This window comes from Aspergillus alliaceus, assembly GCF_009176365.1.
Source record: "Aspergillus alliaceus strain CBS 536.65 unplaced genomic scaffold BDW43scaffold_18, whole genome shotgun sequence".
Lineage (NCBI taxonomy): Eukaryota > Fungi > Ascomycota > Eurotiomycetes > Eurotiales > Aspergillaceae > Aspergillus > Aspergillus alliaceus.
Genome location: NW_022474701.1, coordinates 83,992 through 111,857, shown reverse-complemented (window position 1 = coordinate 111,857; position 27,866 = coordinate 83,992). Strand labels below are relative to the sequence as shown.

Below are 27,866 nucleotides of genomic sequence, written 5' to 3'. Positions count from 1 at the left end.
GATCCAAGTTGCTACCTTAAAGAAAGCCTTCAAAAATAGAGACGTGTAAGCATGAACTGCTAGTTGGAGCAACCTGAGGACGTACTAATTACCATGATAAATATCGACCGATGGTAGCCTTAAATTGATGTGACACTGGCCCACAATGGTTGAAGGGAATGTATCTTGCAATAGGTTGAAGGTAAAAAGTACTGGAGCAAGAACACAGCCGTGGAAGCGAATGAGAATCTCTTGGGCGACATCGCTCTTAACTCGATTCAGCTCATCTCTAGATAGACCGGAGACTGGCGTCACCCGCATATTATTTACTTTATCACTAGTATGAAGTATTAGTAATGACCTCAAAGGAAGCCTTTCTTATGTGTTAAGGCTAGGAGAACAAATGGTAAACAACCTAGTTTCTATTCCTCTACCTGCCCTCGAGCTTCCTCTTCACCATACCACAAAAGCTCTCGAACAAGACAGGATCCGTTCCCTTGAGCCATCTTATCAGGACCCGGACACCCTTCTCCTCGATGCCTTCCTTCCTTAGAAGCACTTTAAACCCGAGTGCTGCTTTCTTCTCATCAATGTCCATACTCTGCATTGCCCCAGCTGAACCTTTCATCTTCCTACGCGCCTGGCGGGACCACACGTTCCCCATGGCGAACCCAGCACCCGTGGCTAGAGTACTGCGCCACACCCATTGAAGCGGGAGAGAAGTGAGTTCGTTATCGAGGTTTCGACCTTCACTGTCAATTGAGCCGGTGGGAATATCAAAGATGAATTCAGACGGAAACGGGAGAAGGTGTCTTGGCAAGGTTGTGATTGATCTCGCAACATCCTGCCTCGATTAGTATCGTAGGTAGTCCATATTCAAAGCTACGGTACATACCACTGAAGGGCGGAGATCTCCCCACGACCAAGCTATCGCCCATCGTCTAGTCTTAGAGCCTTGAACGAATTCTGTGACCGCGTAATTGTGGTTGTCGTGTTCAATGAGTTTCTCGACGAGTATAGTCACGCTGCTCAGCTTTCCTAGCATCGAGGTATACCACGAGACTCGCTCGCGAAGATGAAGGCTTTCTTCAATCATGCGCGACACGAAAGCAACCTCCCCTCCTTGGGTGACCACTTCCACTTCTGCGCCGGTACACGTCTGTCTATTATAAGTACATGGCTTCAGCGTGGTGGTATGTGACTTACTGAGAATGGAGGTCGCTTTTTTGCTTGTGCAGAGTATACCAGCTCCTCGCGAGAGACATAGAATGGAGGGTTACACATCGTGAAATCAAGGCTTGATTCGTGTTAGAAACGGACGCACATATGCTATTCTGTGGATTCGCATACGTTTCAACTTCCAGCTTCTTCAATGAGATGAGACTATCACTGGGATCCGTCTTAATAATGCGGATGCGCGAGTCTAGTTCGTTTGCGGATACAGCCTCTTGGGACGTTCGAATATTGTCATCATCAATATCTAGCCTCTGTTAGTACTCAAGCAGTTTGTTTTCAGTATGCTCGCCTTGCCCGTTGCTACAAATTTCCATTGTGGCCTTACAGCACATCCCAGAAGCGGGTATATGCTGCAGCATCCTGTTCCTCTGTAGAAGTTAGACCGGCATTATTGAAATCGACGATTGCGTGGGAGTACATGTCAAGCCCGACAACTTTCCTATCAGGATCATAGTCGTCACGGTATTCGTTTCCCGTGGTGTCTAAAAGGCGTTGCAACCAGAGGATATAATTGAACCTGACACCGTTAGATTTGGAAGGTCCATACTCCAGGTTTCTGAATGAATACCTATTTGGCACCTATAACCTACTGTCAGTTCCATTGATCAAGGGTGTTACAGATCTTTACAAACCAGTACGTACTGGTGGACATAGCCTGTTTTCAGGGATGTGGACCTTCAAGTTAAAGTCTCGTTGCAAGAGACTCTTGGTTAATTGGCTACCACAAGTTAAGTTAATCGCGATATCAGTCCCCACAATTTGCAGATCTTACCGGACAGCATCGGGATCACCAAAGTCCAGTTGATTGTTTCGTTTGAGACTATAAATTGTTAGCACGATCGCCTAGAAATGCGAAAACTCGTAACTTCTAGTCCGACAAAGCCAAGACGTACTACTTTGCGAATTCGGGCGATTGCCGCGCAAGGGTGGCGAAATCAACGTCATCCTTGTAGATATTATTGCGAGCTGCCCTCATTGTGCTGCATGAGATCTGGCTGGTATATCGCTTTTGAAAGCTTTGGTATATGTTGAAGATAGGACTCAAAAACAACGATTGGAAGGTACTAATTTTGAATGATTATGGGTGGGGCGTACCGGCGATGTTTGAGACACGAAGGAAGGGTTCACCTATCAGCAAAGGAAACGGGGATTGCGATTCAAACGCACTATTTTAGTGTTTGCAGAGTGGATTCACAATATCAGGTGATTCCCGCGATCTCAAGTCCAAAGGAATCTAATTTGGTCAAGTCTAAATAAAACGTGATGTCATGGGGTCCCTGCGCATACGTACCCCTCGGTCGTCGTTTGATGAAAAAGAAACCCACTTTTCAGGAACAACAACCCCTCTCCACCTTGGCTCGTTCTTTTCAATTCAATTCCTCAGGGTAGAGTGTCGCCATGGACAAGTTCAAAGAGAAGATCCAGCACCTGGAGGGTTCTCTGAAAGGTCAATATTACCCACCAATTTGCTACGAACCAACTGACTGGAAGGGAGTCGGTAGACACCCACATTGTAGAGGAGGCCCACCACTTCAAGCATAAGGTTGGCAAATTTTTCAACATTGTCAACCCTAACCATCGCCATGACGAAGAACACGAACAAGAAACCGATAGAAAGAGAACGGCAATCGCCGAGGCCCATCGCTTCGGATCATTTGCTCCAATTCGGGAGGGCAACAAGGTTAAGTGGTATGTCGATGCGCTAGACTATCTGTGGGCCGTTTCGATCGCTCTCGAAAACGCGAAGGAAGTCATCTATATCGAAGACTGGTGGCTGTCACCGGAGCTATTTCTGCGTAGGCCTGCATACCAGACGCAGGAATGGCGACTGGATCAGGTGCTTAAGCGCCGCGCAGAAGCAGGAGTGAAGATCTATGTGATTGTATACAAAGAGGTCAGTCGGTTTGTACTACTATGATATAATCGGTCACTTATGAAGTCAGGTTAACCAAGCACTGACTTGCAACTCGGCCCATACGAAACATGCCTTGCGCAACCTCTGTCCGGAGGGAACACCCGGCTATGGAAATATCAAGATCTTGCGTCATCCGGATCACAACATCTTTGAGAATGCAGCCGACATGACATTGTACTGGGTGAGTTAATGCATCTAAGCTTATCCAATGACCAGAATCTGATGATGACAAGGCCCATCACGAGAAGTTCATTGTGATTGACTATGCTTTGGCTTTCATTGGAGGCATCGACCTTTGTTTTGGCAGATGGGATGCTAATCAGCATCCTCTGGCTGACGTTCATCCATCAAATATGAAGGATGAGGTCTTCCCGGGACAGGACTTCAATAATAATCGTATCATGGATTTCCAAAGTGTGGCTTCGTGGCAAGCAAACGAGCTCAGCAAGGCGGAATATGGCCGGATGCCCTGGCACGATGTGGCCATGGGACTCATCGGAGACTGTGTGTATGATATTGCGGAGCACTTTGTCCTGCGATGGAATTTCATCAAGCGCGATAAGTACAAGCGTGACAAAAATGTTGACTGGCTCATGCTGGAGGGCCGTCTCGGCGAAGACGAAGACCTTGTCGCTGTACAGCGTCCCAAGTACCCTTGCGGTGATTACATTCAGCACCCTTACTCACCTCTGGACACGAAGCCTCGTGGCGCCCAGGGGTTCGCGCGGGCACAGATTGTGCGCAGCAGCGCCGACTGGAGTAGTGGCATCCTGACTGAACACAGCATTCAGAACGCGTACAAGGAGATCATCAGCAAGGCTGAACACTTTGTCTACATTGAAAATCAATTCTTCAGTACGTTTAGCTCCCCTCTCTCTCACGGTACATTTACTAATTCTCCTAGTTACTGCCACCGGAGATCAGCAAAAGCCTATACTCAATACGATTGGGCGATCCATTGTTGATGCTTGTGTCCGCGCAAGCAAAGAAGGGAGGAAGTTCCGTGTGATCATCGTGATCCCAGCAATCCCTGGATTTGCTGGGGATCTTAGACAGACTGAGGCGACAGGAACACGGGCGATCATGGATTACCAATACAAGTCTATCAATCGTGGCGAACACTCGATCTTTGGCCAGATTGCGAAGGAAGGCATCGATCCCAAACGTGAGTGATCTGCCTTTGTTACTATATCGATTACTGACGTACTAAGAACATGTCTTTGTTTTCAATCTACGTGCATATGATCGCATCAACAAAACTCCGGCTCTAGAAGCACTAGAGAATGAAGCGGGAGTGACATATAACGACATCCAACGTGGAATTGCGGAGTCCATCATGAGTGACAGTGTCCATCCCTCTATTGGTAAAGAGGGTGATAAGGGCGAAGTCAGCTACGATGATGCGCAGAAAGAAAGAGAAGAGCGGCTGGCAAGATTGCGACGATATGAGGAGCAGGCTGAGCGCCACAGTGCCGAATACAAAGCCTCCAGCAAGGATACAGTTGCCCACACAACTATGCTAAACGGTGGCAGGATGTCCGATGAGCCTTGGGAGGGTGACGCTGAGTCTGAAAAGGAAAACTTTGTTCAAGAAGAGCTGTACGTACACGGCAAGGTCTGCATCGTGGATGATAGAATTGCTATCTGCGGCAGTGCGAATATCAACGATCGGGTAGGTTTACTTTGGTCCTCAAATACCCAGATCATAACTAACCCTGACAGTCACAACTCGGATTCCATGATAGCGAACTGGCTATCGTTGTGGAGGACCAAGACTTCATCGACAGCACGATGGATGGTAGACCATACAAGGCAGGTCGTTTGGCCGCCACACTCCGGCGGCAGCTTTGGCGAGAGCACCTTGGGCTACTCCCAGCACAGCAATATGACGCTTCCCAAAGCGCCAATGCGCAACCCCCATATGTCTGCATGAACCAGGTCCTCGAGGGGCCTGAGAACGACTTCGTCACGGATCCCATGAGTGAGCCACTTTGGGAGATGTGGACCGGACGGGCCACCACCAACACCGAAATTTATCGAATGCTCTTCCGCGCCGATCCGGACGACAACATCAAGAACTTCGAAGATTACGAGAATTTCAGACCCCGCGGTAAGCAGAAGCAGGGACACTTGTTTGACCCGTACCAGCCGGTCAAGGATGTCCGGGAAAAATTGGATAAGATTAAGGGTCATTTGGTTTGGATGCCACTTGACTTCTTGAAGGACGCTGAAATGGCGGAGCCTGGATTACAGGTGAACCAAATCACAGAGGTAGGTGTCCGACTGATGTTAATGAGAGATTTACTAAGTGTGAGCAGAGTATCTATACCTGATTTTTTTATTATTTTGGGTTTACATCTCAGACTACCTAAATATGATTTTTATTTGTTTTGGAACACATGTCTGGATACTAACATGATACTAATCATAGCAAGGACTACATAACGACATAGACATGTCCACTCACCTCAATTCCAGCAAAAGTAAGATAACTTATATAACTTAGGTCTTTGAAATAGCACGTGATGCCTTAAGTGATCTAGTTGACTTTATGAGAGCATTCCGCAATGTATAACTCCCGGAGCTAGACCACAGCTTAGCATCACTCCTGTTGTCCAGAGACTAGAACCTTCTTCGGAGCTTCCAAATTCTAGACCCGTTCTAGGATAATATTCGTCGATATAATATGATCAGCATAGAAGAATGAAGGCCATTCACATGATTAATGTCTTTTATTTTGCCTGTTGCCTAACTCGTACGCTCCACTTGATGTGTCTTAACACTACTTTAATAAATGGACCTCAGAGCACATATAACTCATAACCATCAGCCAAGTCTAGGCCTAGAAACATCGTAAACAGAAAGAATAAAGTTTTCACGACATCCCAATACTATTAGGAGTAAACCAACGTCGAACACTTATCCCTCTCCGCCGTAAATCCAACCCCCACACATCAAATCCCCAAAAAGACATCAAAGCAGTACCAGCCCCAGCTCCCCCTAACTCTCCAATAAAGGAAATCTCTCCCGAAAGGATGCAACTAAATGAAACCCCCTACATCAGCATCACCCTCCGGTACACCTTGCATAAAAAAGCACAGCAATCCGGGAAAAGAACCCACATACCTAAGACCAACCACGAAGAACAAAAGCAAAAAAGAAACAACACCACCAACCCAAAGGAGAGAGAGAAAAAAAAGGGTCCAACCCGCGTTTTCAGTGTATCCATCCATCCTATTTATCCATATCCAACGGGCCCCAAAGCAAAGCCTAAAACCAAGAATCGAACCTACCCCAACAAATAAACTTGCCGGAAAGCAATGATCTCTCAAACCGGGCCCTTTTCGGCAGGTTAGGAGGGTGGGAGCTACTACCTAGCAAGCTGCCTGGAAAACCTACAGCCATAACTAGCCTAAATGGTTCCCGGGTGGTACAATGGAATGTTCAGTACGGATAAATCAGTTATTAACTATTTTCAATCTGGTGACCGTTAGATTGGGAGAAGCTTGGCGTCGGTCCTGGGTGTCATATAGCTATAGCCTATAGGTTAGTTATAGGTTTGAATCCTGGGGGTATAATAGCCTCCTGCTAATTATGAGAGGTGTTACAGTTTACCTCACGTGTGACGCTGGGTGAGACGCGGGATGGATGTGTAACCTATATTTTCTTTTCTCTATGTTTACGAAGTAGTTAATGGGATCCAATGAGTAAATAAAAATAAGGGAGTAAATTAAGTGCGTTGCCGCGTAGCTTCTATCTCTATCTGCATTCTTTGAAAAGCATAAGGGGGAGGAGGTGGGAGAAATAAGGAAAACAAACAGACGCGCGGGTAGTGAATAGTACAGAAAAGCCGAAATGACATGTCCCAGACCCAAAAGGTTTTTTTTCTTTCTTTGCTTCGTTCGCTAAACCTTGACTCCAAGCAATGCTTGCTAAAGAAACAAGTGTCATCAAGGGGGGATACATACTAGAGAGGAAGAGGAGAGGAGAGGAAGGATTTTGCAGTGCTCGGCCTTTGCTGCGTACGATAGGTCTCCCTTTTTCTTGGCGGATCGACATATCGTCGTGACGGGAGATCTTGACTACCACGGATGCTCCACGTACGAAGTTGATTGGTGGCACTCCATCCAGGTGCAAGATCCGCCGAGGCTAATTCGTGCAGAGAATTGAAACCGAGAATGTGGAATGCAGAATAGTGAAGCATCTGAGACACAGGACAAAGGAATAAAGAAAAAGGAAAAAAAATCGTAAGTCGGGCAGGGCGGTCAGGATTCGTTGCGCCTGCAGCTGTCACGCAGGGATTTAGCTGCAACGAAGACGTTTAAGGATCTGATCTGAGGAGTCAGGTAAGGGGTCAGCTGTGGATCCTGACCATTTTGTTACACAAGGAAAGCAGGATTTCGCTGCCTCAGTTGTACCACTACTTACTGAAGTATACCAGACCCGATGATGACCAGTGTAACTGCTACTCATGCCTTCGCGGTGTGGCATGAGTTACAGCGGCAGTGATTACAGATCTTGCAGCGCCAGATGGCCACAAATGGTCCCGACGTGCAGTCCGAACAGCGCCAGGTGAGAATGTTCCCATTGGTGGCTTGCACGATAACAAAGACATGTCCCGGACATTGGTTGGCCATTGTGATGCTGTTCAAACACGTTAGCTTACATGCTTCAACATGCAGGCTGGGTCCCACGTCACTTACTGTAAAGTTTGGTCGTGGGTCAAGGGAAGCTTTTTGGGACTTCGGCACCTGAACCTTGGTTCACCCGGAACAATATCGGAGTCGAACGTTGATCTTGGTTTCTAGAAACCAGGGGGAAGGAGAGATGAAAGCAAAAGTCAAGTTCTAGGGAGTACGGTCTGAAGAATGAAGAATAGCAAGGGAGACTTGATTCACTTGGTAGCAAGGAGGCTGCAAGGCTAAAGAGGTGGGAAGACTGGAGAGGAATGAAGAGATGCTTTTGTAGAGATGGGTCGGCAGACACTCCATAGTATATATAGGGCGAGCTTTCAATTACGACCAGGAGCAAGGTATCGTCTACTGAAGAAGCGAAGAACGCATTTCTCATCGGAGTGACCTTGCTGTTCAGAAAACGGTAAGATCTGAGAGTCCAGACCTAGAGCACTGCTGTATGGAATGACTCTGGAATTGTAATGCACGTACCCGATTATTGTTCCAGGACCATTAGTAGAGTGGAGCAACCCGAGTGTGATTTGAAGCGATATGTACGAAGGGAAGAGGAAAAAGGAAGTTGAGAAATCAAAGAGAGAGAATCAGTGTGTGAGCTGAGGCCGTGTGTAGGAGAGAGAAAAGGAAAAAACAGCCACGAATGGGGTAACCTGGCGAGAGGGTCAACAATAGACGTCAATAATGGACAAGAGACCAATCATCATTAACTTAAGAGTCGACAGTAAAGTGATATATCGCCAGTGGGCCAGAGAAAGTGGGTATAAGATGGCGCCCCGGGGAGCTGGAAAGTTATACGATAGTCCGGGAACCCTGGTGCTCCTGCTACCATAATTAGTAGGATAGGTTTGGGGCTCACGATGTCGCAGATCTCGAAGATCATCATTCAGAAAGAAAGAAAGAGAGCCGGATCGGACAAAGATGAGAGGCCCATCGACACAACCGTATCCAGGACTATGGATCTGGGCCTAATTGAAAAAATCGGACATTGATGATTGGAGGAGCGAGAAGGATTTCCCAGTGCCGGTGCTTTGGGACTTTTTGGCGTGCAGATCCTTCCCAAGATCCATACTGACGGAGTATATTTACTTATTTGATAGATAGATGGATGGATGGATGGATGGTATTAATTAATATACCTATATAGCGGAAGTATTTAGTGGTTTGTGGTTTTATTATTTATTATTTATTTATTTAATAATTATTATCATCATTATTATTTTGGTCTATCTCGCTCACTCTCACGCCCACTCTTAAAATCAAAATCCATCCCCCCTCTTTCAATAATTAGTCAAATAATTTTTAGTACTATTATTGCGAGAGTAACCTGAGAAATTGGAGACACCATGTGACAAATACATTGGGAAAATAATTTATTTATTTTTAACAATAATTTTCTGTCACTTTCCTTCTCGTTCTGATCAATGTATATTTTTATTTATCTTTCTATTTATCTTTTTCAAGAAAAACTTAATATTATTAGTGTCGATTCCTTTTGCTCTCTCTCTCTCACAATCCACCGAAATTTCTTTTTGGGCAGGTGATTTTTGACGGATAAGAAGTTAAGTAGCAAAAGAACGATTTTAATTTGGGTCGCAATTCCATATCCGAAACCTCGGTTTCCCCCCCCCTCCCCCAAAAAAAGTCACTCTTCATGTATCTGACTTCTTTGGGCTCATCCACCGTCTCAGCCTGTCCCATTAGGCACTCGTAGAAGGAGGGTCTCCCTTGTTCACCTTGAGAGCCACCGGATCGCCGAGTTGCACCGGTGCCCCTTTACCGAAGGCCCTAGTCTTTTGACATCCCAGGCTGAAGTCCAGCGCCTCCATACGGAGTAGATTGGTAAGATCCGGACCATGCAGGGAAACCATTTAGGCCTTCTGGAAGGGAGCAATCAAAGGTGTATGCATCCCATCTGGGACACGTGAGACGTACAGTACATGCAGGTCTATACCTACAGGGTATGGTCCATATGGTTGAAGTCCTGTAGCACATCAAAACAAACAACCTACCCATCTTCCAGAGAATTGCATGATCTAGTACCAAATCATTTGGTTTCGTCTGTTGTGTTAGGTTATTTTTTTTTTCTTTTCTTTTCTTTTCTTTTCTTTTTCTTTTTCTCTTCTCTCTTCGCGTTAATCTTAGTTAGCTGATCACGACGGACAATTGCAGAGGATCCACAGACCCGCCAACCAGGTTCGTGACTCGGTGGCTTTTCAAGTGGGAATAGAGTTGACTACCAGCTTAGTGTCGTCAAGCCACCAGTGCATAGTAAATACTTGACAGGGACCCGAGAAAGGGGTACTCGGGGCGGACACTTTACCTCGTTGGTTCAGTCACAAATCCAGAGAAGACTAAAGAAGAAGGCAGGAAGGAGATAGTGTTTAAGACCCGGTGATCATTTTATTCTTCCGGCAAAGATACTGACCCGTATCAAGTAAATCGGAAGCCAGGGGGCTTCTTCCTCAGCCGAAGTTGTAAGACACCACTAGCTCCGTCTGGCGAGCTAATTCGGCCCTAAATCTAGCCTAGAGGGTGCAGTAGTACCACTAACAGAGTAGATCGAACCGGGTAGCAAATCAAGAGCCCTTGCGACCTGATTCTTGCAGGGGGGAAAAAGGCTAAAGAAAATCGGGTCTGGGCCGGACGAGAGAAATGAGCACGCGGTGCACACAGCGTTCTGAGCCCCAAATTACCCAGCCTGTCGGACCTGACAGTGTTCCACTAAGGCGCTAGGACCACTGATGACATCGAAATGAACGAAATGGAGATCTCATCATCCCACTTCAGCCGAATCATCGTATCGACTAACTAGGTAGCGCCTCGAGACGCGTTGGAATTGTACGTAAGCCCTGCTTAGGTTCTCCTCAATAACGTACTCTCCATATCCATACTCGCTTAGATGCTTCACGAAGTAACCGAGCTAGTCGTATTCCTTCCCGACCCAGTTGCCCCAAATGAGTAACTGTACCATCCTAGTTGAATTGAAAGTCGAACCTTTGCGCTGATCTACCGGATGCGGTTCCCCGACGTATTCCTGTGCCCCGGTAGGTTTCGTTGGCTCGTTAGTGTGGACTCCGTCTCCCGCGGAGTTGGTTGTTCTCCAAACAATGACCCACGCGCCCCGCCGATGCATGGTACTTTTGCGCTTGACAGGTCGCTTTCTTCTCACGTCTCCTTTTCCAAAAAACAAAGGACGTACTATTCCGTAATATCTGACTCAACATTGTTTTCCCTTTTTGCTTGTCTCCCCATCCTGTAGCGTCTGTCAAGCGTCTCATGTAAGATGCGATGAAGCAACACGGTGGGCTCTAGAGAACAACTAACACCCTGCACTCGCAAGAGAATGATTGGATGTGTTCGACTTTCTCTTGTCAATCGGAATCTAGCCGAGATCGATATATGACGTCGCGTTGCAAGCATATCAATTGACATTGGACCGGATTGCCCGCCGTGGCTTGTCGCAATTTCAGCTTGCGTTCCCGGTTGCTATATCTCTATACACCGCTACAATGATCAAGAGACTCTGCTGTACGACGTCACATAAACAGCTCTTTGTCGGACACTTGAGAACAGTCAAGTGAAGTCAGCCCACCTAATCAACCCGTCACATTCTCGATTCCAAGCAACGAATATCAATTCGGATCTTTCCAATAATCAATGTTGAACCAGTGGCTCTGGGACAGCTCAATCCGATCTGCCCAGGGATGCAAAGGCCTGATACGCAACCTATACGGAGATATTAGGTTGGCGGGAGAACAGTGACAAGGAGCCGTGGCACATTTGCACCAAGACGAATTGATAGATATATATTTCCAAAAAAAAAAAAATTACATATCAACATACGACTAATGCAACTACTGGAATGTTCGAGATGTTCTCTTGCACCAGTTTCACTGGCCGAGGCCTGGTAATCAACGAAGATTCCAGAAACTGGTGCCTTCATTCCTCGAAGGCCCTGGTAGCTACCTGTCCCCATGCCAAATTGCACGAAGAGTAGATAGACAAACAGAGCCAAATGTATTCTCCCAACGCTCCGTTAAGAACGATCTTGTGAAGTAAGTCCAGAGAGATCTCCGTCCTTGCAAGATGTTCCTGCAGTACCCAAAGTGGACTGCATCGCTGGTGTAATAAAGAACGATTTGCCGGTCATCGGCGCCCCAATGGGGTCAAAGTCAAAGCACAAACAAGTGGCAAAGCAGCGGTATAACCACATCATGTGTGGCCATAGGAGGCTGATCTTCATATTTCAAGTGAGACCGGGAAGTCGCGTTTGTGTGACGCTGAGACACAAGTACGTTGAACTGGCGCCCGCTAATAACAACTCAATGATTTGAAACTTGTTAGAAAAGAAATCGCGTTAGGTATCACGGGACAAAATGTACGAAGTAGAAATCCTGCGCAGTGCAAGCAGATAACCGCCATCCGGTATGAAAGACAAAGAAATTCATCAATTTTCAGGTCGTTACTCGCTTGAAGTCATCACTCAATGCATCAAGGTCATGTGTTACCGTAGCGGCACAGTGGCGAGATTTTACCCGCCCAAAAGCATGAGATAGGGAAAGGTGCAGTTGGAAATGCACGTTAGTCGTTGAGATGAAAAAGTGCCGAAACACTTCACCAAGCGTTAGAACTCCCATACTCATAGAACTTGGAAGGGTTGACTTACCTTTCGCCATAATGATGGCGTCTGATGCTCTCTGAGATAAGAGTCGATATGTCGATGAGGACCAACTTCTTCGACTTCCTGACCATCTGTTCAGAGATAGGGAAAGTGTTGGTCACTACAATATAGTCAATCGCCTCACATGCTTCCATTTGTTCAAGGGATTTGTCCCCGAAAAGTCCATGGGTTGCAATGCAGTAGACCTTCTTAGCACCACCTTTCTTCACAACAGTCTCTGCGGCAGCAATCCATGACCCACTTTTGTCAATCATATCATCGACAATGAACACAGTCCTATCACGGACATCGCCCACAAAAGTAATGGTCTTCTCTCGCTCAACAGCTCGCCCGACGCTGCCTTCTTCATCAGATGATTCAGCAGCATCGAACGAGCCACCAAGAGCATGGTCACCAGGCAAAGAGGATGTGTTAGAGACAAAGGACTCCGCCATTGAATCTGAAACAGCATCAGAATTCTCTGCGATAGCGCTTTGCCCTGAGGTAGTGTCTCCCGGCGCAGACGTGGAATCCGTCGGGTGGTAGTCATCATCAACAAGGTGACCCTCTACGAGTCGCCCAGTGATTACATCATGTACCCGGACATCTGTGCACCCGTGTGCAGCTTCCAATTCCGAAGGACGACGAGCACCAGTCAGAATGTCAGGAAGCAGCGCGTTTGCCGACAACAACGATTCCATGTTATTGTTTTGTCCTGGCAACTCTTTGGGTTGAGGTTCGCCATTGTTTCCGGTCTGAACGTGGAGTACAAACGGGTCATTGTCTTTTTGAACAGGAGTGATATCTTCGTCTATAGAATCAAAAAAGACTGTGCTGTCAGACATAGCCATCTTCGTTTTAGGACGGCGCCTATCGGTAGTAACGATGCCGAAGTTGAGCTTCAACGTGTCTGCCAATGACGTGACCCGTTTGGTACCCCCGGCATTTTTGCTGACAACAACTGCCTCCCTCCAACCAGGAACATTCATACGGATCCAACGAGCGATGTAAGGCTCGGCAAACAGATTGTCCACGGGTTTACCGAAGAAACCTTGCATCTGGGACGCCTATATGTCCTGATGAGAATTTCTTCCAGAAAATGAAACCATGCCGACACCGACTGCTTTGTGACTCACATGCAAGTCCAAGGTTATCACATGGTCTACACCAGCAACTGAAAGAAGGTTGGCCAGCATGCGGGCAGTGATGGCACCGCGATGACTCTTCTTTTTAGATTGACGAGAGTATGGGAAGTACCTCAGCTATGTCAGCATCAATTGAGCGGTAGTCAAACAAGGCAGGCAGCATACGGTATAACCGCTGAATCAAGCTGCAAGTTAGCCAACTATGATATGATCAAAGGGAGATTGGCCCCGTAAAACGTACCTGTGATGGACTTGGCAGAGCCACCTTTGCAGGCAGAGATCATGATCAAGAGTTCCATGACACTGTCATTGATCTTTTCACTGCCGCTCTGCACAATATAAACATCCTGGTTCCGCACCGAGACACCAATATTTACACTCGTCTCCCCATTGCTGAATTTCCCAAGGTCTGCCTGGGCGGGCTGGGTCCCTAGCCGGTCACAGACAACTTTAGCAAGTGCGGGATGTGATGTCCCAGAAAAAATCTGTACTCCACGCATTTTGATGCTATTATGTGCTAGAAAAAGACATGGAACAGATAAATGAAGGGGGAGGGTCAAGGTGGTGGTAGACTAGGGGAATTTCACATTTGAGGGGAAGGAAGAGGAAGAAAAAAAATAGCGGGAGCTAAAATTGGAGAGAAAAAAATAAGCTGGAGCTTTTCGTCACGGGGTTTTGTTGCTCCCCGTACCGAGAATGCCCCCGCCGCCGACATTATGTCGATAAACCCCGCTCCCCTGATAATCAAAGCCCAATTGCCACCTATTTGAAGATGTCACAAGAGTTTCCTGAGGTTCAGGGAGGAGGGTCCCTCATTGTTGCTTGGCAAGTAAAAAACAAGCATGTCTTGGTAGTTGGAGGTGGACAGGTGCGCTCCTTTGTTATTGTGTAGCAATCAGCGCTGTAATATATATTTAGAATTCTCTCTCTGACTATAACACGATAAATATAGGTAGCCGCTGGTCGAATCCTCCATGCTCTTAACGCTGATGCCAAAGTAACGGTCGTCTGTCCAGCTTCTGGCCTAAACGATGAAGTCGCATATCGGGTATCCGAAGGTCAGGTATCTCACATCGACCGGAACTTCGAGCCGAAGGATCTAGAAGGGGCAGATATGGTTCTCTGCGCCATTGATGACCCGGATGCTTCGACCCGTGTATGGAAGCTATGCAAAGAGAAGAAAATCCCTGCAAACATCGCGGATGTTCCTCCCGAATGCGACTTTTACTTCGGCAGTGTGCATCGAGACGGCCCATTACAAGTGATGGTCAGCACGAATGGAAACGGTCCTAAGCTTGCGAGCATGGTGCGGAAGAAAATAGCCGATACTCTTCCAGACAACATGGGAGCGGCAATAGAGAATGTGGGAAAGTTGCGAAAGAAGCTAAGGGAGGTAGCTCCCAATGTGGAGGAAGGTCCAAAAAGGATGAAATGGTGAGTTGCTCAATAATACTTCGAAGGAATCTATTGACTTGTTACCTAGGATGTCTGGAGTTTGCGAATCATGGAGCCTGGGTGATCTTGTCCAAATGAATGATCAGGATATGGACTGCCTCCTGGCCCATTATGCCTCTGAAAAAATTCCCACGTTTGAGGAAGTTCGATCTAGTTGACCGCCATCTCTGCATACAGTCCCATCAGTGAGATATGGTTTACTTCATGCCCCAAATTCTGGGGCATGTTCCTAGGAGGAACTTAATGGAGATACGTCTGTGCGCCTATCATTTTGGAGCAAGCGTTTGTGCTGTATACCAGACTCTCATGATCGGTCTCCACCTACACCTTCTCAGCGAAAAACCCTCGCCAACATTTATTCGCTGAGAGATTGGCATGCCTGCTGCGCTTAAAAACGGACCCCTATGACCTACGAATATCGGCTTAGGACGGCCATATCATTTGCGGGGGCTTGTTCTATATCTATGTTCTAAGGATGATTGGATTTTGACCTCGGAGATGAAACGTCAAGATGCCGTGTAGATAGTTTTTGAAGTGAATTTTGATGTACCGATCTATTTAATCGAAGAGATAACACTAATAATGCCATCTGAGGTAGTCTGCTTATGTACTACCGACTTCACTCTGCAGCTCCTTCAACCGTGTCCACCCTTCACTACCCTCCCAGAACTCCTTGCCTTTACCTAAAATACCCCTCACTGCACTACGAGCCTTAAACCTCCAATCTTTGGCAACAAGCCCGGCTTCTCTATTCGCATTTTCCTGACCCTCCTTGTCCATAGGGCCGTACTTGGCGTACCCATCACGAACCAATTTCTCCGTGGAACGTACAATTTCCATCCACTTCTTTCCGTCACCCATCTGGAATGCCCCTTGCGTTGATGAGGCCACAGTAGCACGCCAGGCCTTCTCGTGAGCTTCAAAGGCTTTGGACGGATGTCCACGGAACTGCTCAACGCGAGCAACAAGAAGCCAAAGCGGTGCAGAGTGGGTGATTAGTGGCACAATAGAGTCGTCCAACAAAGACAAAATCTGTCCAGGGATCGTACCACTACGGACGACTCGCTGCGGGGGTTCATTTCCATCGTTAATGTCAATCAGTAGCTCTTCATACTCATAGGCTGTTACAAGGTGGTCGACAAGCATGCCCAAGATCGGTAGATCAACGGATTTTTCGCCTTTCTTAGCACTAAGAAGTTCAATGAGTTTCCTTTGTGCTGTAATAACATCCCGGAACGGTGTAAACGGAGGAGGGATTGAAGCTGCTACCGTGAGCACGTTGTCCCAGATACGAGCATCTGTATTCTTGAGCTGAGCTGCACGACTCAGAGCTGCGAGGGCCTCACGCTTGCGTTTGTGAGGGTCTTGTGGCACCTTTCCTGTTTCTAATTCGTGCTCCTCGTCGGGCTGCTCCGCAGTAGCGGGGGTAGACTCATCCTCATCTGGTTTAGATGTTCGCAGGATAGCTGCGGCAAGGTTACTCCATGCTTCAGCATCATTGTCTTCCAGTTGAACGGCCCGAGTGAATGAGGATATCGCATCATCCCAACGCTGGAGTTCAAGCTGTACGCAGCCTAGTGCGAACCAAGCGCCGTGATTGAGACGGTTAATATGCAAGCTCTTCTGATAAGCCTCCTCGGCCTTTTCTAGGGCAGGCGGGTTCAATGTGAGATAATGACGGGCTAAAGACCGCTGAGCCCGTGCGTATCTGTTGTTCGATACCTCCCATGCACGCTCATACATAGTTGGGTCTGAATCAATATCTCCCAGAATGCAAAATAGTCTGGGGGCATCAGCAGGCAAAGGTGACAATTCAGGCCCCTCAAACTTCTCATTTTCATCTTCATTCTCTTTGTTCGTTGGTTTGTAGAGCTGCCTGCGAACCATGGCTTTCGCCTTCTCTTCTCTTTCCGTAGCGGCGTAGCATAGTGCAGCCTCTGCCCACATCTGCAAACGTTCGTAGATGTCAAGCGCAGTTCGCAGTCCTCCCAGATTGACCCACCGAGTTGCCAGCTCAGCCTCGAGGTTCCACCTGGTGGAGAAGTTCAGCAGCCATATGTATTCAAGTCTCTCTGAGGCCGATGCTGATTCGGATTTCTCGGGTCTCGGCAAGAATGTAGTAGGCTCTTCAACATTAGTAGTAGCGTGACTGTCGAGGGTAGCGGTGTCGGCGATGACTTGATCTACAAGGGCTTGCATCTGTAAGACCGACCTTTCCACCGTCCGAGCCCTATAGCCCTCAATTCTGCTCCGCGCTAGAAGACCCTGTGTGTAAATCTGCCAGTTTGAGCTACCGCCCTCAAGAACTCGGGTAGCGTATGGGTGTGTCTCCTCTCGAGTTAGACCATTCTCGGGAGTGGTGTTGGTGATCGCAGCAGCCTGAGCTAAGAGAATTGCAGAATCAACGGGGTGGAGTCTTGGCTGATTTCCTGGGTCGATAGATGCCAGTACTGATGATAGTGTTGACTCCTCCTGTACGGTAACTTGCTTATCCTGAGGCTGTTGCTTTTCATCCTTAGTAAAAGAAATGGATTCCAAAAGGGTATCATCATTGAGATCCAACTTCTTCGGGCCCGAGGGCTGTGAATCACTCTGGCTGTTGGGGCTCACATCCGTTGCGTCGTCGGCAGATTTTGCCAGGATAACAAGTTGACTGACATCGCGTTCCTGAAATTTGGTTCTTTTACCCAACTTTCCGGTTAGAGCAAATTCGAAGTTTCTTTCGGATGTAGCCTTCTCAATGTCAGCTCTGGCTTTGGAATCGAAACCATAGTGATTGTGGATGAGAGCTCTTTCGAGGAAGAATTTTCCTTTCTCTGAGTTAGCAGTAGATTCATTCAACAAGATCTTGCTGATCTGCTCGATATCGGAGTAGACTGCATCCTGTAGCGTGCTAGTGATTTCTGATAGCATCTTTTGATGAAGGAAATTAACACGCATTCTTGCTGTCCTAGCGACCAACGGGCCATTGACAAGTAGGACGTCAGTGTCGACCAGGATGGCCTTCGCAACGGCGAAGAGCTCCACATTCGGAGTCAGCTTATAGGCGGCTTCCCCATCTACGGAGAGATCGCGAATCATATGGGTTCTGACGGCTTTCAGAAATGTCGCGTCAGTCCGCAGAGCTGACGGGATAATTAGCTCCGCAGGGTTGAAACCCAATGGGGGTCCAGTGACATTGGACTGAAGGAAACTGAAGAGGGCTGCTAGGCCAATGTGGAACAGTTGCGAATGCTGCTGTTCGGGAGTCAAACCGTCTAGCTGCGTGTGGGATATAGACTTCGTCTTGTCGGCTAAAAAGGTAGTATAAGATATCTCCCCGCCAGCCACACGAGTGAGAGCACTCTCATCCGCCGACTCGTGGCCAAAGATAGCCTTTGCAAGAGGTAGTTGTAGAATTGGAACTATCTCGGCGTCTGCCAACCGGATAGGATCATACTGGTGCTTTAGTGGTGACCCTTCATCATATAATGTGCCCAAGGATGCGGGGTATACAGCCGAAGCTTCGGCCATATTGGAGAGATTCGTTCACAGAGAAGAATAATAATAGTTTTGAAAGGCTGATAGAACCCTATTAGTTCGTAAGCGATAAGGAATACCTGATCTAGGCTATTCCCGACGAGACCCTCGGGTTCTCAAAATCGGACCTTTCAACTAGGAGATCTCGAATTGGAAGAACGCTTACAGGAATGATGTGGCACTCTTCAAAACAAGTTGTATGAATGCGATTGGTAGCTTTTAAGTGGGATGAATGTGTCTGGAGATGGGAAACTACTTGAACATTAGGTACCCCGCTAAAGTAGTTTTTTTTTTTCCTTCCATTTTTTGGCATTATCGATAAGGCAGAATGGATTTTGTGAAGGCGGTGGTAGTGGGGCTCTCGGATTTAAGATAATTTGTGGCGTTAAGAGCATTCCGCAGGCGGATTGTACCCCAGTTCGTAGTACGTAGTATGTACATGCATAATATCAACAGAGAAATGGAGAACAGACATCCATGATTTCAGCTATAGTGCCGCATTTTCTGGAAAACCAAACTGAGAATAATTTACGATATTTCCAAACACATACTTGACACCCCGAAGCTAAAAATTCCCTCCCAAACGTGAATTTTTCGCATCTAATCAACACCTTCCTGATTTCCGCAGTACACGCAGATAACTGGTCTTTCAGCCTCTCGACCCAAATTTGGTCCTTCAACCCACCTTAACCGTTTGTAAATGAGGATTACAATGATAGCCCATGGCATGCAGCGCAGAGGACCGAGATGGTTTTGGCCTCGACACCGTGTCTCCATTTATAGCCAAAGGTGTCTTTCATAGCAGGGCAATTGCTGCACGAGACTGGCTTAACTGCTTCTCAGTCCAATTGGATATGGTCTCTGAGAACATCTATATCCTGTAGATACAAAGCACGATGCTCACGGGTTTTCAGCCAGTATGCAATGCACAGTTGACAGAGCACTTTCTAGGTCTCTCAGTATTGAAGTTAGTCCTAATAGATAGACTACTGGTAAGATATGCCTTCGTTGGCTTTAAAAGCGCTTTATTCCTGTTATTACTGGCCGTACAGTAGAAAAATATTGACTGCTTATTGTCACGGTGTGACCTCTGGGTGCATTCAGAAGCTTAACCACTGCGTTATCAGCAAAAGACTAGGATACAAAGCCGAAGGCTTTGTACTGCACTCACATATATAAGTATGTTCAGGATTCAGGCAGGCAGGTAGGTGTGCCCGCGGGCACACCGTGACACTTATTCTAGATAGCCGTAGAAGTCATCTAACGCCTTAATTCGAGAAGGTATGTAGTGAGAATGATATTATTCCTATCTATATACCTGCCTATTTATCATATCGCCTACTACCTCTTGATATTGGCTGCTTCTAACCTCTAAAAGATGCGCACGGAGACTTGATAGAAGCTAAATCAAAGGCTGACTTTAGTCATATTGATAAGTTTGGCTTTTAAAAAGCTTCCCTGAAGTTCGTACGGCTACATTATAAAATCAGAGACTATTTAAAATAGCTTTACAGGAGCTTGTATAGTTCCATTTGATCCTGAAAGAGTGCTTAAAAAGTTAGGTGAACAACTAAAAACTCCTACACCACCAGGCAGTCGGTCAACAAATTCAGATCCTCAAACACCTCATAATCTAAAGCAGCTTAAAGAGAAAGAGACTACAATTAAAAAATTACTTAGGGCTCGTACGCAGAGTGCTAGTTCTCCTACTAAAGCTGCATTAGATCAATTGATAAAAGGAGCTGAATTATAACTTTTAATAATGTGACTGTTCTGAAGGAAATCAAGGCTTTTCGAACTGCGCATTGAGGTCCAAGCCCAAAAGGAAAAGCGCTCTACTAAACAGCTAACTATTACAGAGGGTTTTACTATTCAAGAGGGCCTAGAGCGACTCTAGTGTGGGAATAAGATCGGTAAAGCTCATGATACTCTACCTATAGATCCAGGACTATCTGTAGCTGGATCACTCGTACGAGCGCCACCACGCTGCAGTGATTGTCATATTCTAGGGCATGAACGGCTGCAATGTCTTAATCGGGTTTCTAATTAGTTATTATAAAGAAATGCAATTATTTCGTTGATACATGCGCTAGTACTTAACCCCGGTGGTGAGATCAGAACATCAGAACGGAAGTGGCCAGCTCGCTTACGGGATACGTTACTGAGACCAAGTGTTGGTCGGGAACACATATCACGTGGTGCAACACCAATTTTTATAGACCGTTAATGGAAGCCACCGATTTAACGGCCTCAACCTGCGCATTACTTGTGTTACGAATTGTGACAAACAGTTCTAGCTCTTACTTATGTAATCCACAAGTATATTAATTAGTATTAGTTTGGGTCTTACAGAAAGTTGGGAGTGCAATCCATAATTGGAAAATAAATTCGTCCGATCATAACATCTATCAACGACATTACATAAAGAATTGAGCCATCCAAGTATTAATTTCAAGCAAAGGAGTAATTCATAAGCAATGTTCGCGTTTTTCTTTTGTACTATAGCGATTTTTTTAGAAATCATCCTCATCAGAGAAGACTTCCTCACCACGCTTCCTATAAAATCGGTTAGCATCATTTCGGCCTCGGAGAAGGGGGGGTGGGGGAAGGGGGTTTCGTAAGGTTTCATACTTTCGTGCAAGTCTCTCCTTCTTCTTCTTGCGCATCTCACTTGAAGTCAGTTTCTTGGCCTTCTTAGGTGCCTCAATCTATTTAAGGAGTTAGCATATCATGTCATAAGGTGGAAGGATCGGATGGGGTGAAGCAGAAAGCGGGAGGAGGTTTGGGTAGTGAATTTGAGGGAAAATAACGTACCTTATTGCCCATAGCATCGAAAGTGTCCTCATCGTTGGTCTTCTCAGTGAGACGAGGACCGGAACCCTGACCCTGAACCCAGTTGTGTCCGGAAGGAGTCATCTTTCCGTCGACGACAGCCCAGACTTCCTCAGTGAGGTTCTCAGTGAACTCACGGGAGTGAGTGATGATGACAACACCACCCTCGAAGGTCTTGATAGCCTTGGAGAGAGCACCGAGAGAGTCACGATCCAAGTAGTTGGTAGGCTCGTCAAGGACGATCACGTGGGGACGCTGCCAAGAGCAGGCGGCAAGGACAACCTTGACACGCTGACCACCGGACAGACCGCGCATACGGGAGTGAGAAACAAGTTCGGCGTCGAGACCAAACTGGGCACAGTGCTCTTCGATCTCCTTACGGACCAGAGGACGGAACTGACCGCTGGCAAGAGCCTCCTTCTGGTCAACCTCGGCGACCATCTTGGCGTGGGACTGGATAATCTCGTTACGAGGAATCCAGGCGTTGTCGCTGGTCATCATGGGAGTCCACTTCTCGCTCTTCATGCCGATGTTGTCACCCAGCAGGAAGGAGCACTCGTACTCGTAAGTGTTCTTGAACTTACGACGGGAGTGGATACCAATGACACGACGGGGGGTACCATCGATCTTGTAGATCTTGTCCATGGCCTTCTCGTCCTCGTCGGTGACAATCTTGTTCGCACGGTCCATGGTCTCACGGTCCTCACCGGTCTGGAAACGCCACTGGATGTACTCGGAGGGAGTGCTGTCGAGGTGGTTATCAATGTGGGCGAAAGCATGCTGCTTGATGTAGGCGATACGGATGTTCTCGTGCTGGTAGACATCACCAGTGGTGGGGATCAACTCACCGGTCAAGACGTTGACCAGTGTTGACTTACCGGCACCGTTGGGACCGATGACGGCAATACGAGATCCCAACGACACCTGGAAGGAGATGTCGGTGATCTGGGGCTTGGGAGTGTTGGGGTACTGGAAGGACATGTTGCTAACACGGATGATAGCCTTGGCCTTGGTCTTAACACCCTCGAGGAAACCAGGCTCGGGGAACTTGAACTCCATGTCGGAGGCACCAAGCTCGTAGTAGGAGCGAGCGGAGGGAACCTTCTTGACGAACTCACTCAGAGTACCACGGTAACGCTTGAGCTTGAAGTTGCGCTCGTAGTGGATGACGTGCTGAATAACGTTGTCCAAGAACTTGCTGTCGTGAGAGACGATGATGGAAGTGCAAGGGGAAGTGCAGAGGTAGTTCTCCAACCAGGCAACGTTCTTGACGTCCAAGTGGTTGGTAGGCTCGTCCAGGAGGAGGATATCAGGCTTCTCGAAGACAGCACGGGCAAGAGCCAACTTCATCTTCCAACCACCAGAGAGGGCGGTGATGGGGCCGTTGAGCTGCTCACGGAGGAAACCGAATTCCTCGAGCTTAGCCTCGACCTCATCCTGCTTGGGCTCAAGGCCGACTTCGCGGAGCTTCTTCAGGGTCCAGCCAATGACAGTCTGCTCAGTGTCGGCGGAATCAAGATCGTGCTCGACGTAGACAGTCTTGACCTCGTCCTTCTTGGGGAAACCTTCAAGCTGCTCGTTATTGATGGCACGCATGAGGGTGGTCTTACCGGTACCGTTAGGACCGAGCAAACCGTAACGCTGGCCACGCTTCAAGCGGAGGTGGGTCTGGTTCAGCAAGATCTTGGCACCATAGGCCAGGGAGAAGGTGCAGTTGCACAGATCTTCACCCTCCTCTTCGTCGGAGAGAACCTCATCCTCAGCAGCGGCGTCAGGAGAGGCACGCTTACGGAGGGTCTCCGCGATGGGCTTGGCCTCCTCCTCACCGACAATGGCAGTGATGTAGGGGAGAGCATTCTGAGTCCAGCTCTCAACCTCACCGACCTTCTCATCAACGAGCTGACCGGCGATGGCACCAACGTAGGTGATGACAGCCTCAGACTTCTTGATCTGCTCGTCGAACTTGGGGGAGAGAATCTCCTTAAGGATAGTAGAAACGGTGGAGATGTCACCAGCGGTGGAGATCTCGGGGATCTTGCCATCCTTGACATCACCGACACGGGCGAGGGTAGCCAAAGCCTGCTCAGTCTTACCACGAGCCTCAGGGTCGGGCAGGGTCTCGAAGTTCTTCTCGAGACGGGGCATCAACTTAGGCAGGAAAGGAGCGACGATCTGAGGGTCCTCCACTAGCTTACACATGTTGTCCACAATGACAGCAGACTTACGCTTGATAGCAGTCTCACGCTCGACGAGACCACGGTCAAGCAAGGGAACCATAATGGCCAGGGTAGGGCCAGTGACATCGGAAACGAAAGTGGTAGCACCGAGCAAGTGAACGGTCTCGGGGACATTCTCAGGCTTGGAGATACACTTGATAAGCTCGGGAATGAAGCGCTCAATATCCTTGTTGACGATAAGACCGCAAACCTTCTCCATGGTGGCATACGCGGCCTTCTTGATCTCGGCCTTGGTATCCCACATAGCTTCTGAGACAGCCGGGATCAAATCGGGGACACGGAAAGAAAGCTGAGCGGGAGCGGACTCAACGAGAGAGTTGATGCACTCAAGAGCACACATCTTCTCGGTCCATTTCTGGGCGGACTCGAGGGAGTCAAGGATAGGAGGAAGGACGGCCTTGACGGCGTTGCCGTTGATACCCTTGACAATAGCAATGGCGGCGCTCTGGGCGGCATCCTTGACGTTGGTCATCTTGTCACCAACGGCAGCGAGGACAGGACGCAAGAGAGTAACGAGGTGAGGCTCAACGCCAGGGGCGATGGTGGCGTGGGAAGCAATGGCCCGGATGGCGTCGCAAGCACGCTGACGGGCGTTGGCATCCTTCTTATTTGAGAGCTGCTTCTGGAGAGACTCGGCCAGCCTATGTTGTGTTAGTCTCACTGTGTCTAGGTGAAGAATTTTTCCCTTTAGGTGGGGTTTTAGAACATACTTCAGGGGAAGGGTCTGTTCAGGGATAGGGCCACTGAGGAGGTGGGCAAGGTTATCGCTGGCAGCGTTCACCTCATCCTGAGTCGAAGAAATGTTGAGGTTCTTGAGCAAGTCCTCCAGGACAGCGATGGACTGAGCAGTCTCCTTGCCAGAGACGGCAGGAACCGAAGAGACATCAACAGCAGGCATTTTGGGCGAAAGGAAGTCGGATATCGTTAACTCGAAAAGGAGAAAGGAAGAATGTAAAAGAGAAAAAAAAATAGCAAGAACGGTTCAAAAGCGTTCTATGAGGGTATCTCGATAAGAGGCGACGGCCCACGAAAACTGTGTCTAGACGAAACTGACACAGAACACGCTCTAAAATGGCCGAATAGAAATCTAACTTTTTGATTTGTCTAGCAAGACAAAAAGAAAAACAAAAGTGTTCACAAAAAAGAGAGGACCAGACCTCTTAGAAGAAGAGATAGGAGGGGATATGGTGAGAGGGGAGAGAGGGAAGGGGGACGAAGTGGATGGGGATGGATGATATTTATCGGTTTGTGGACTATTCTTTTCGCCGCCCAACCCTCCAAGAGAGGCAACCCATTGCAAAAAATTTTTTTCCTCTCCCATCAGTCCCGCGCTAGACCCGGAACCGGATTAGTGCCGATGGCTGTCGAAGCAACCAAGCCGATAGGGCCCGTGGCTGCGTTGAGTTCAATCAGTGGTTGCTAATTGGTCTTTCGTCTCGCCCGACTAAAAGAGTTTTTTTCTGGTTTTTTGGACGGACAATCCGAGGTTGCAATAAGAGAACCCTAGGAATTAAAAAAATCTCGGACATTACTCGATCATGGTGTTGCCCTACAGTAACACACTGAAACCCGGGCGGCTTAGATATGTAATTTTGGCCTGAGGCGACTAATATCGCTGGAATCCATTCGTTGTGTTTGTCCGTCTCATTGCTTCTACAGTGTACACAGTTGTTTGGTCTCTTGTATAATCAAAGGTACTCGGGTTCCTTTCTTTTGATGACAAGGCTGCCACTTCCGACGAAGAATTTCTTTATTTAATATTTTTTATTTATTTTTATTTGAGAGTTCCAGTTATCCTTCCTGATCGGTATCTAGACACTTGATTGAAATTCCCGGGCGGTTAGAGAATTACGACAACAGGCTCGGTGCGATAGCACTCCGCCCTTCAAGTAAACCTACAAGGCGGTGGAAAAACACATCCCTTGATTATCCTTCTTAGTGGACTAGGCTAATGTCTTTCAGTCCCTGACAGGGCATGAATCTGGGGATGCAACAACACTGGCTAATCTACCGTGGTTAGTGTCCGTTCCCGTGTGAGTGAATGTGTTGGGCCTGCAGATGCTGGTGCTATTTCTGTCGCCACCCTCAGATCGCTCCCGCAGACTTTCGGTGGCGCAGTCGAGTTTCTAGACATCGGAAAGCCTTTCTTTGGGCCGGAAAAAAATCGATCAAAAAATGAAAAAAGAAAGGAAAAAAGGAGACCCTAATACAGAGAAACAACAAGGCGTTAAGGGTTGACAAGAGCTATGGACTATTGAGAGACTTCCCGATGTCTTCCGTCATTTCAGAGGGTTGGGTGGCTGAACTGATACTGAACTGTCCCCAACCCAGCGTTTGCTACGTTGACATACATAGTACATCACAGCAATCTGTGTTGCCCAGGCCGCCGTAAGCGACTAGATAATGCGCTGAATTGAACAGCTGTACGGTCCAGAATCCGTACAATAAGCGGCAGTAATTAAACCCTACTAACCTATCAATTTATCGCTGAATTGTGATCTACAAAGGTCGACCGACTGAAGGTAATATCAGCAGGAGAACACATCGGAGAAAGATTGTTTTAGGACACGGAGTTCAGACGGATATTTCTTTGGCGGAAAAAGGAGAAAGAGAGTATCTAGGGATATTTTAGTCGACGGTGCGAGTGCTTACTCGTCGCAAGCCAACGGCTGAAACGATGGCTTACAAGGTGGTAAGACGACGCATCACCGCCAATTCGCCTAAGATTTAAACCTCACCGCCGAATGCATACTTGAATCCAGGCATGTTATATCCAATGCTGCTACCTGTGATATATGTACGCGGGGTGGAAAAGCGTATGCAAGTATGCAGTGCTGCTGATCTGTCGAACGACTCCTCCAGACGGAGAAAAAGGGGGAAAGTTTCAAAGAGGATAAACAGAAAAAGACAAGAAAAAAGTAGCCCCTTATCGTCCTTATCCCTTATCGACCATCGAATTTTGACTTTTTGTTTTGTCCCATCCTTCACGCTTGAGTTCAAATCTCCGGATTTTCCCACTCCTTATCCTTATCCCCCGCGAAAACCTTGGAGATGAGTGGCAAGAAGTACCAACAAAGAGGGATGAGATAAAAGAAAAAAAAAAAAATAAAAAATAAAAGAAAAAGGAAAAAGGAAAAATTTTTCTTAAAAAAATTAGTAAAAAAATCAAAGGGAGCTAATGAAAATCCAACGAATCATGCTTTGACCCAGACCTTCATTGTTCAATAAAAAATTTCTATTAGTATTACTATATTTTCCTTCTCTTTTTTCCAAGGTTTGAAAGAACCGCCCTTGCTTGTGATTCATCCTCGGACAAGGTAAATCTTTCGTCTCATCAGGTTGCACCGCTGAAAAGTATTGACTAGGATTCCCATTCTTCTATACCTGTTCTAGACGCCGACCCTTCTTGCGATCTTATTCGTCTTCGGTAACATTACTCATCCGAGTCCTAATGGCCGCGCCTCAATGATTCAAAGCGTAGTCATATACCTACTTAGGGGGGTATCGCCCGACCCAAATTGCCACCTGGATTGACCCGCCAATCATTACTACCTAGAGGGAATGTTTTACGAGGATAACCAATACTTTTAAAAAGGATCAAAACAATATCGTTTTAATATTAGGTGAAGGTGACGGGATGACGGATATCAATGTAATTGTTTCTACCTTACTGTGTAGCACTACTAAGTAGTAGATCATACGTCGTTGACCACCCTTGTGCGGTGCCATGTTCTCTCCTAATACTTTACCTGAGCCTACCAAAGTAGACAGCAGATGGAAATTGCCACTGTTGTCATCGCAAGCTTAACTAGGTGGTGCATACCCCTTATCTGCCTTTTCTTTATGGGGACAGTCTTCCTAACTTATCAAGAGCCGTCGATTGGCACATTAGAAGTACAGGAGTTAAAGAGAGCGTTCTCCCCTCCCCCCGGGGTCCCGGCACAGACAGTCGCTTGAGCATCGACTCGAGACTAGACAGAGCATATAGCGGCCTGGTGAAGCGCTTTATATACTCTGTAGTTGAGGCATTGAAACATCCGACGCCCAGCCGATATTCGGTCTTTAGTGTGGCAATAAAGAACCTTTAAGGACCAACGGAAACCGGTACTTGATGTCATTGCTCGTGTTTTGGCCTGTTCCAGATTCTCTGATGTTCTACTCTACTTGACGTTAAAAGCTACGAACTTGTTCAAGTGG

At 47.4% G+C, this 27,866-nt stretch overlaps 8 protein-coding genes across 8 annotated transcripts; 4 read left to right on the top strand and 4 right to left on the bottom strand.

Annotated features, from left to right (window-relative positions):
* Positions 1-367: 367 nt before the first annotated feature.
* BDW43DRAFT_62715 (DUF890 domain protein) lies at positions 368-2,407 on the bottom strand. Its single transcript, XM_032050319.1, has 10 exons — positions 2,109-2,407; positions 1,988-2,035; positions 1,858-1,933; positions 1,784-1,794; positions 1,634-1,732; positions 1,510-1,583; positions 1,330-1,459; positions 1,186-1,276; positions 875-1,138; positions 368-823 (listed from the first exon to the last, which is right to left on the bottom strand). The coding sequence occupies exons 1-10, from the start codon at positions 2,189-2,191 to the stop codon at positions 410-412; spliced, it is 1,290 nt and encodes a 429-aa protein (XP_031900943.1). The 5' UTR covers positions 2,192-2,407; the 3' UTR covers positions 368-409.
* On the top strand, positions 2,044-5,735 carry pldA (putative phospholipase PldA). Its single transcript, XM_032050320.1, has 8 exons — positions 2,044-2,662; positions 2,718-3,109; positions 3,159-3,311; positions 3,364-3,985; positions 4,035-4,295; positions 4,342-4,802; positions 4,853-5,440; positions 5,562-5,735. Exons 1-8 carry the CDS (start codon positions 2,614-2,616, stop codon positions 5,634-5,636), a joined length of 2,601 nt encoding a protein of 866 aa, XP_031900942.1. The 5' UTR covers positions 2,044-2,613; the 3' UTR covers positions 5,637-5,735.
* Positions 5,736-6,048: 313 nt separating this feature from the next.
* Positions 6,049-6,577, top strand: BDW43DRAFT_274223 (uncharacterized protein). The gene has a single exon (XM_032041709.1). It carries the CDS (start codon positions 6,176-6,178, stop codon positions 6,452-6,454), a length of 279 nt encoding a protein of 92 aa, XP_031900941.1. The 5' UTR covers positions 6,049-6,175; the 3' UTR covers positions 6,455-6,577.
* A 5,742-nt stretch (positions 6,578-12,319) lies between these two features.
* Positions 12,320-14,344, bottom strand: BDW43DRAFT_62622 (ribose phosphate diphosphokinase subunit PRS1). Its single transcript, XM_032050318.1, has 4 exons — positions 13,868-14,344; positions 13,792-13,801; positions 13,618-13,738; positions 12,320-13,548 (listed from the first exon to the last, which is right to left on the bottom strand). Exons 1-4 carry the CDS (start codon positions 14,124-14,126, stop codon positions 12,484-12,486), a joined length of 1,455 nt encoding a protein of 484 aa, XP_031900940.1. The 5' UTR covers positions 14,127-14,344; the 3' UTR covers positions 12,320-12,483.
* A 25-nt stretch (positions 14,345-14,369) lies between these two features.
* BDW43DRAFT_62608 (bifunctional precorrin-2 dehydrogenase/sirohydrochlorin ferrochelatase MET8) lies at positions 14,370-15,395 on the top strand. Its single transcript, XM_032050316.1, has 3 exons — positions 14,370-14,494; positions 14,579-15,060; positions 15,110-15,395. The coding sequence occupies exons 1-3, from the start codon at positions 14,399-14,401 to the stop codon at positions 15,237-15,239; spliced, it is 708 nt and encodes a 235-aa protein (XP_031900939.1). The 5' UTR covers positions 14,370-14,398; the 3' UTR covers positions 15,240-15,395.
* On the top strand, positions 15,170-15,499 carry BDW43DRAFT_62612 (uncharacterized protein). The gene has a single exon (XM_032050317.1). The coding sequence runs from the start codon at positions 15,274-15,276 to the stop codon at positions 15,445-15,447; it is 174 nt and encodes a 57-aa protein (XP_031900938.1). The 5' UTR covers positions 15,170-15,273; the 3' UTR covers positions 15,448-15,499.
* Positions 15,500-15,673: 174 nt separating this feature from the next.
* Positions 15,674-18,853, bottom strand: BDW43DRAFT_274208 (tetratricopeptide repeat protein). The gene is made up of 2 exons (XM_032041708.1): positions 18,767-18,853; positions 15,674-18,652 (listed from the first exon to the last, which is right to left on the bottom strand). Exon 2 carries the CDS (start codon positions 18,592-18,594, stop codon positions 15,685-15,687), a length of 2,910 nt encoding a protein of 969 aa, XP_031900937.1. The 5' UTR covers positions 18,595-18,652; positions 18,767-18,853; the 3' UTR covers positions 15,674-15,684.
* A 2,260-nt stretch (positions 18,854-21,113) lies between these two features.
* On the bottom strand, positions 21,114-24,567 carry BDW43DRAFT_310457 (putative translation elongation factor eEF-3; the record flags this gene model as incomplete). Its single annotated transcript, XM_032046945.1, has 4 exons — positions 21,114-21,156; positions 21,232-21,308; positions 21,415-24,310; positions 24,380-24,567. The coding sequence occupies 4 exons, from the start codon at positions 24,565-24,567 to the stop codon at positions 21,114-21,116; spliced, it is 3,204 nt and encodes a 1,067-aa protein (XP_031900936.1).
* Positions 24,568-27,866: the final 3,299 nt, after the last annotated feature.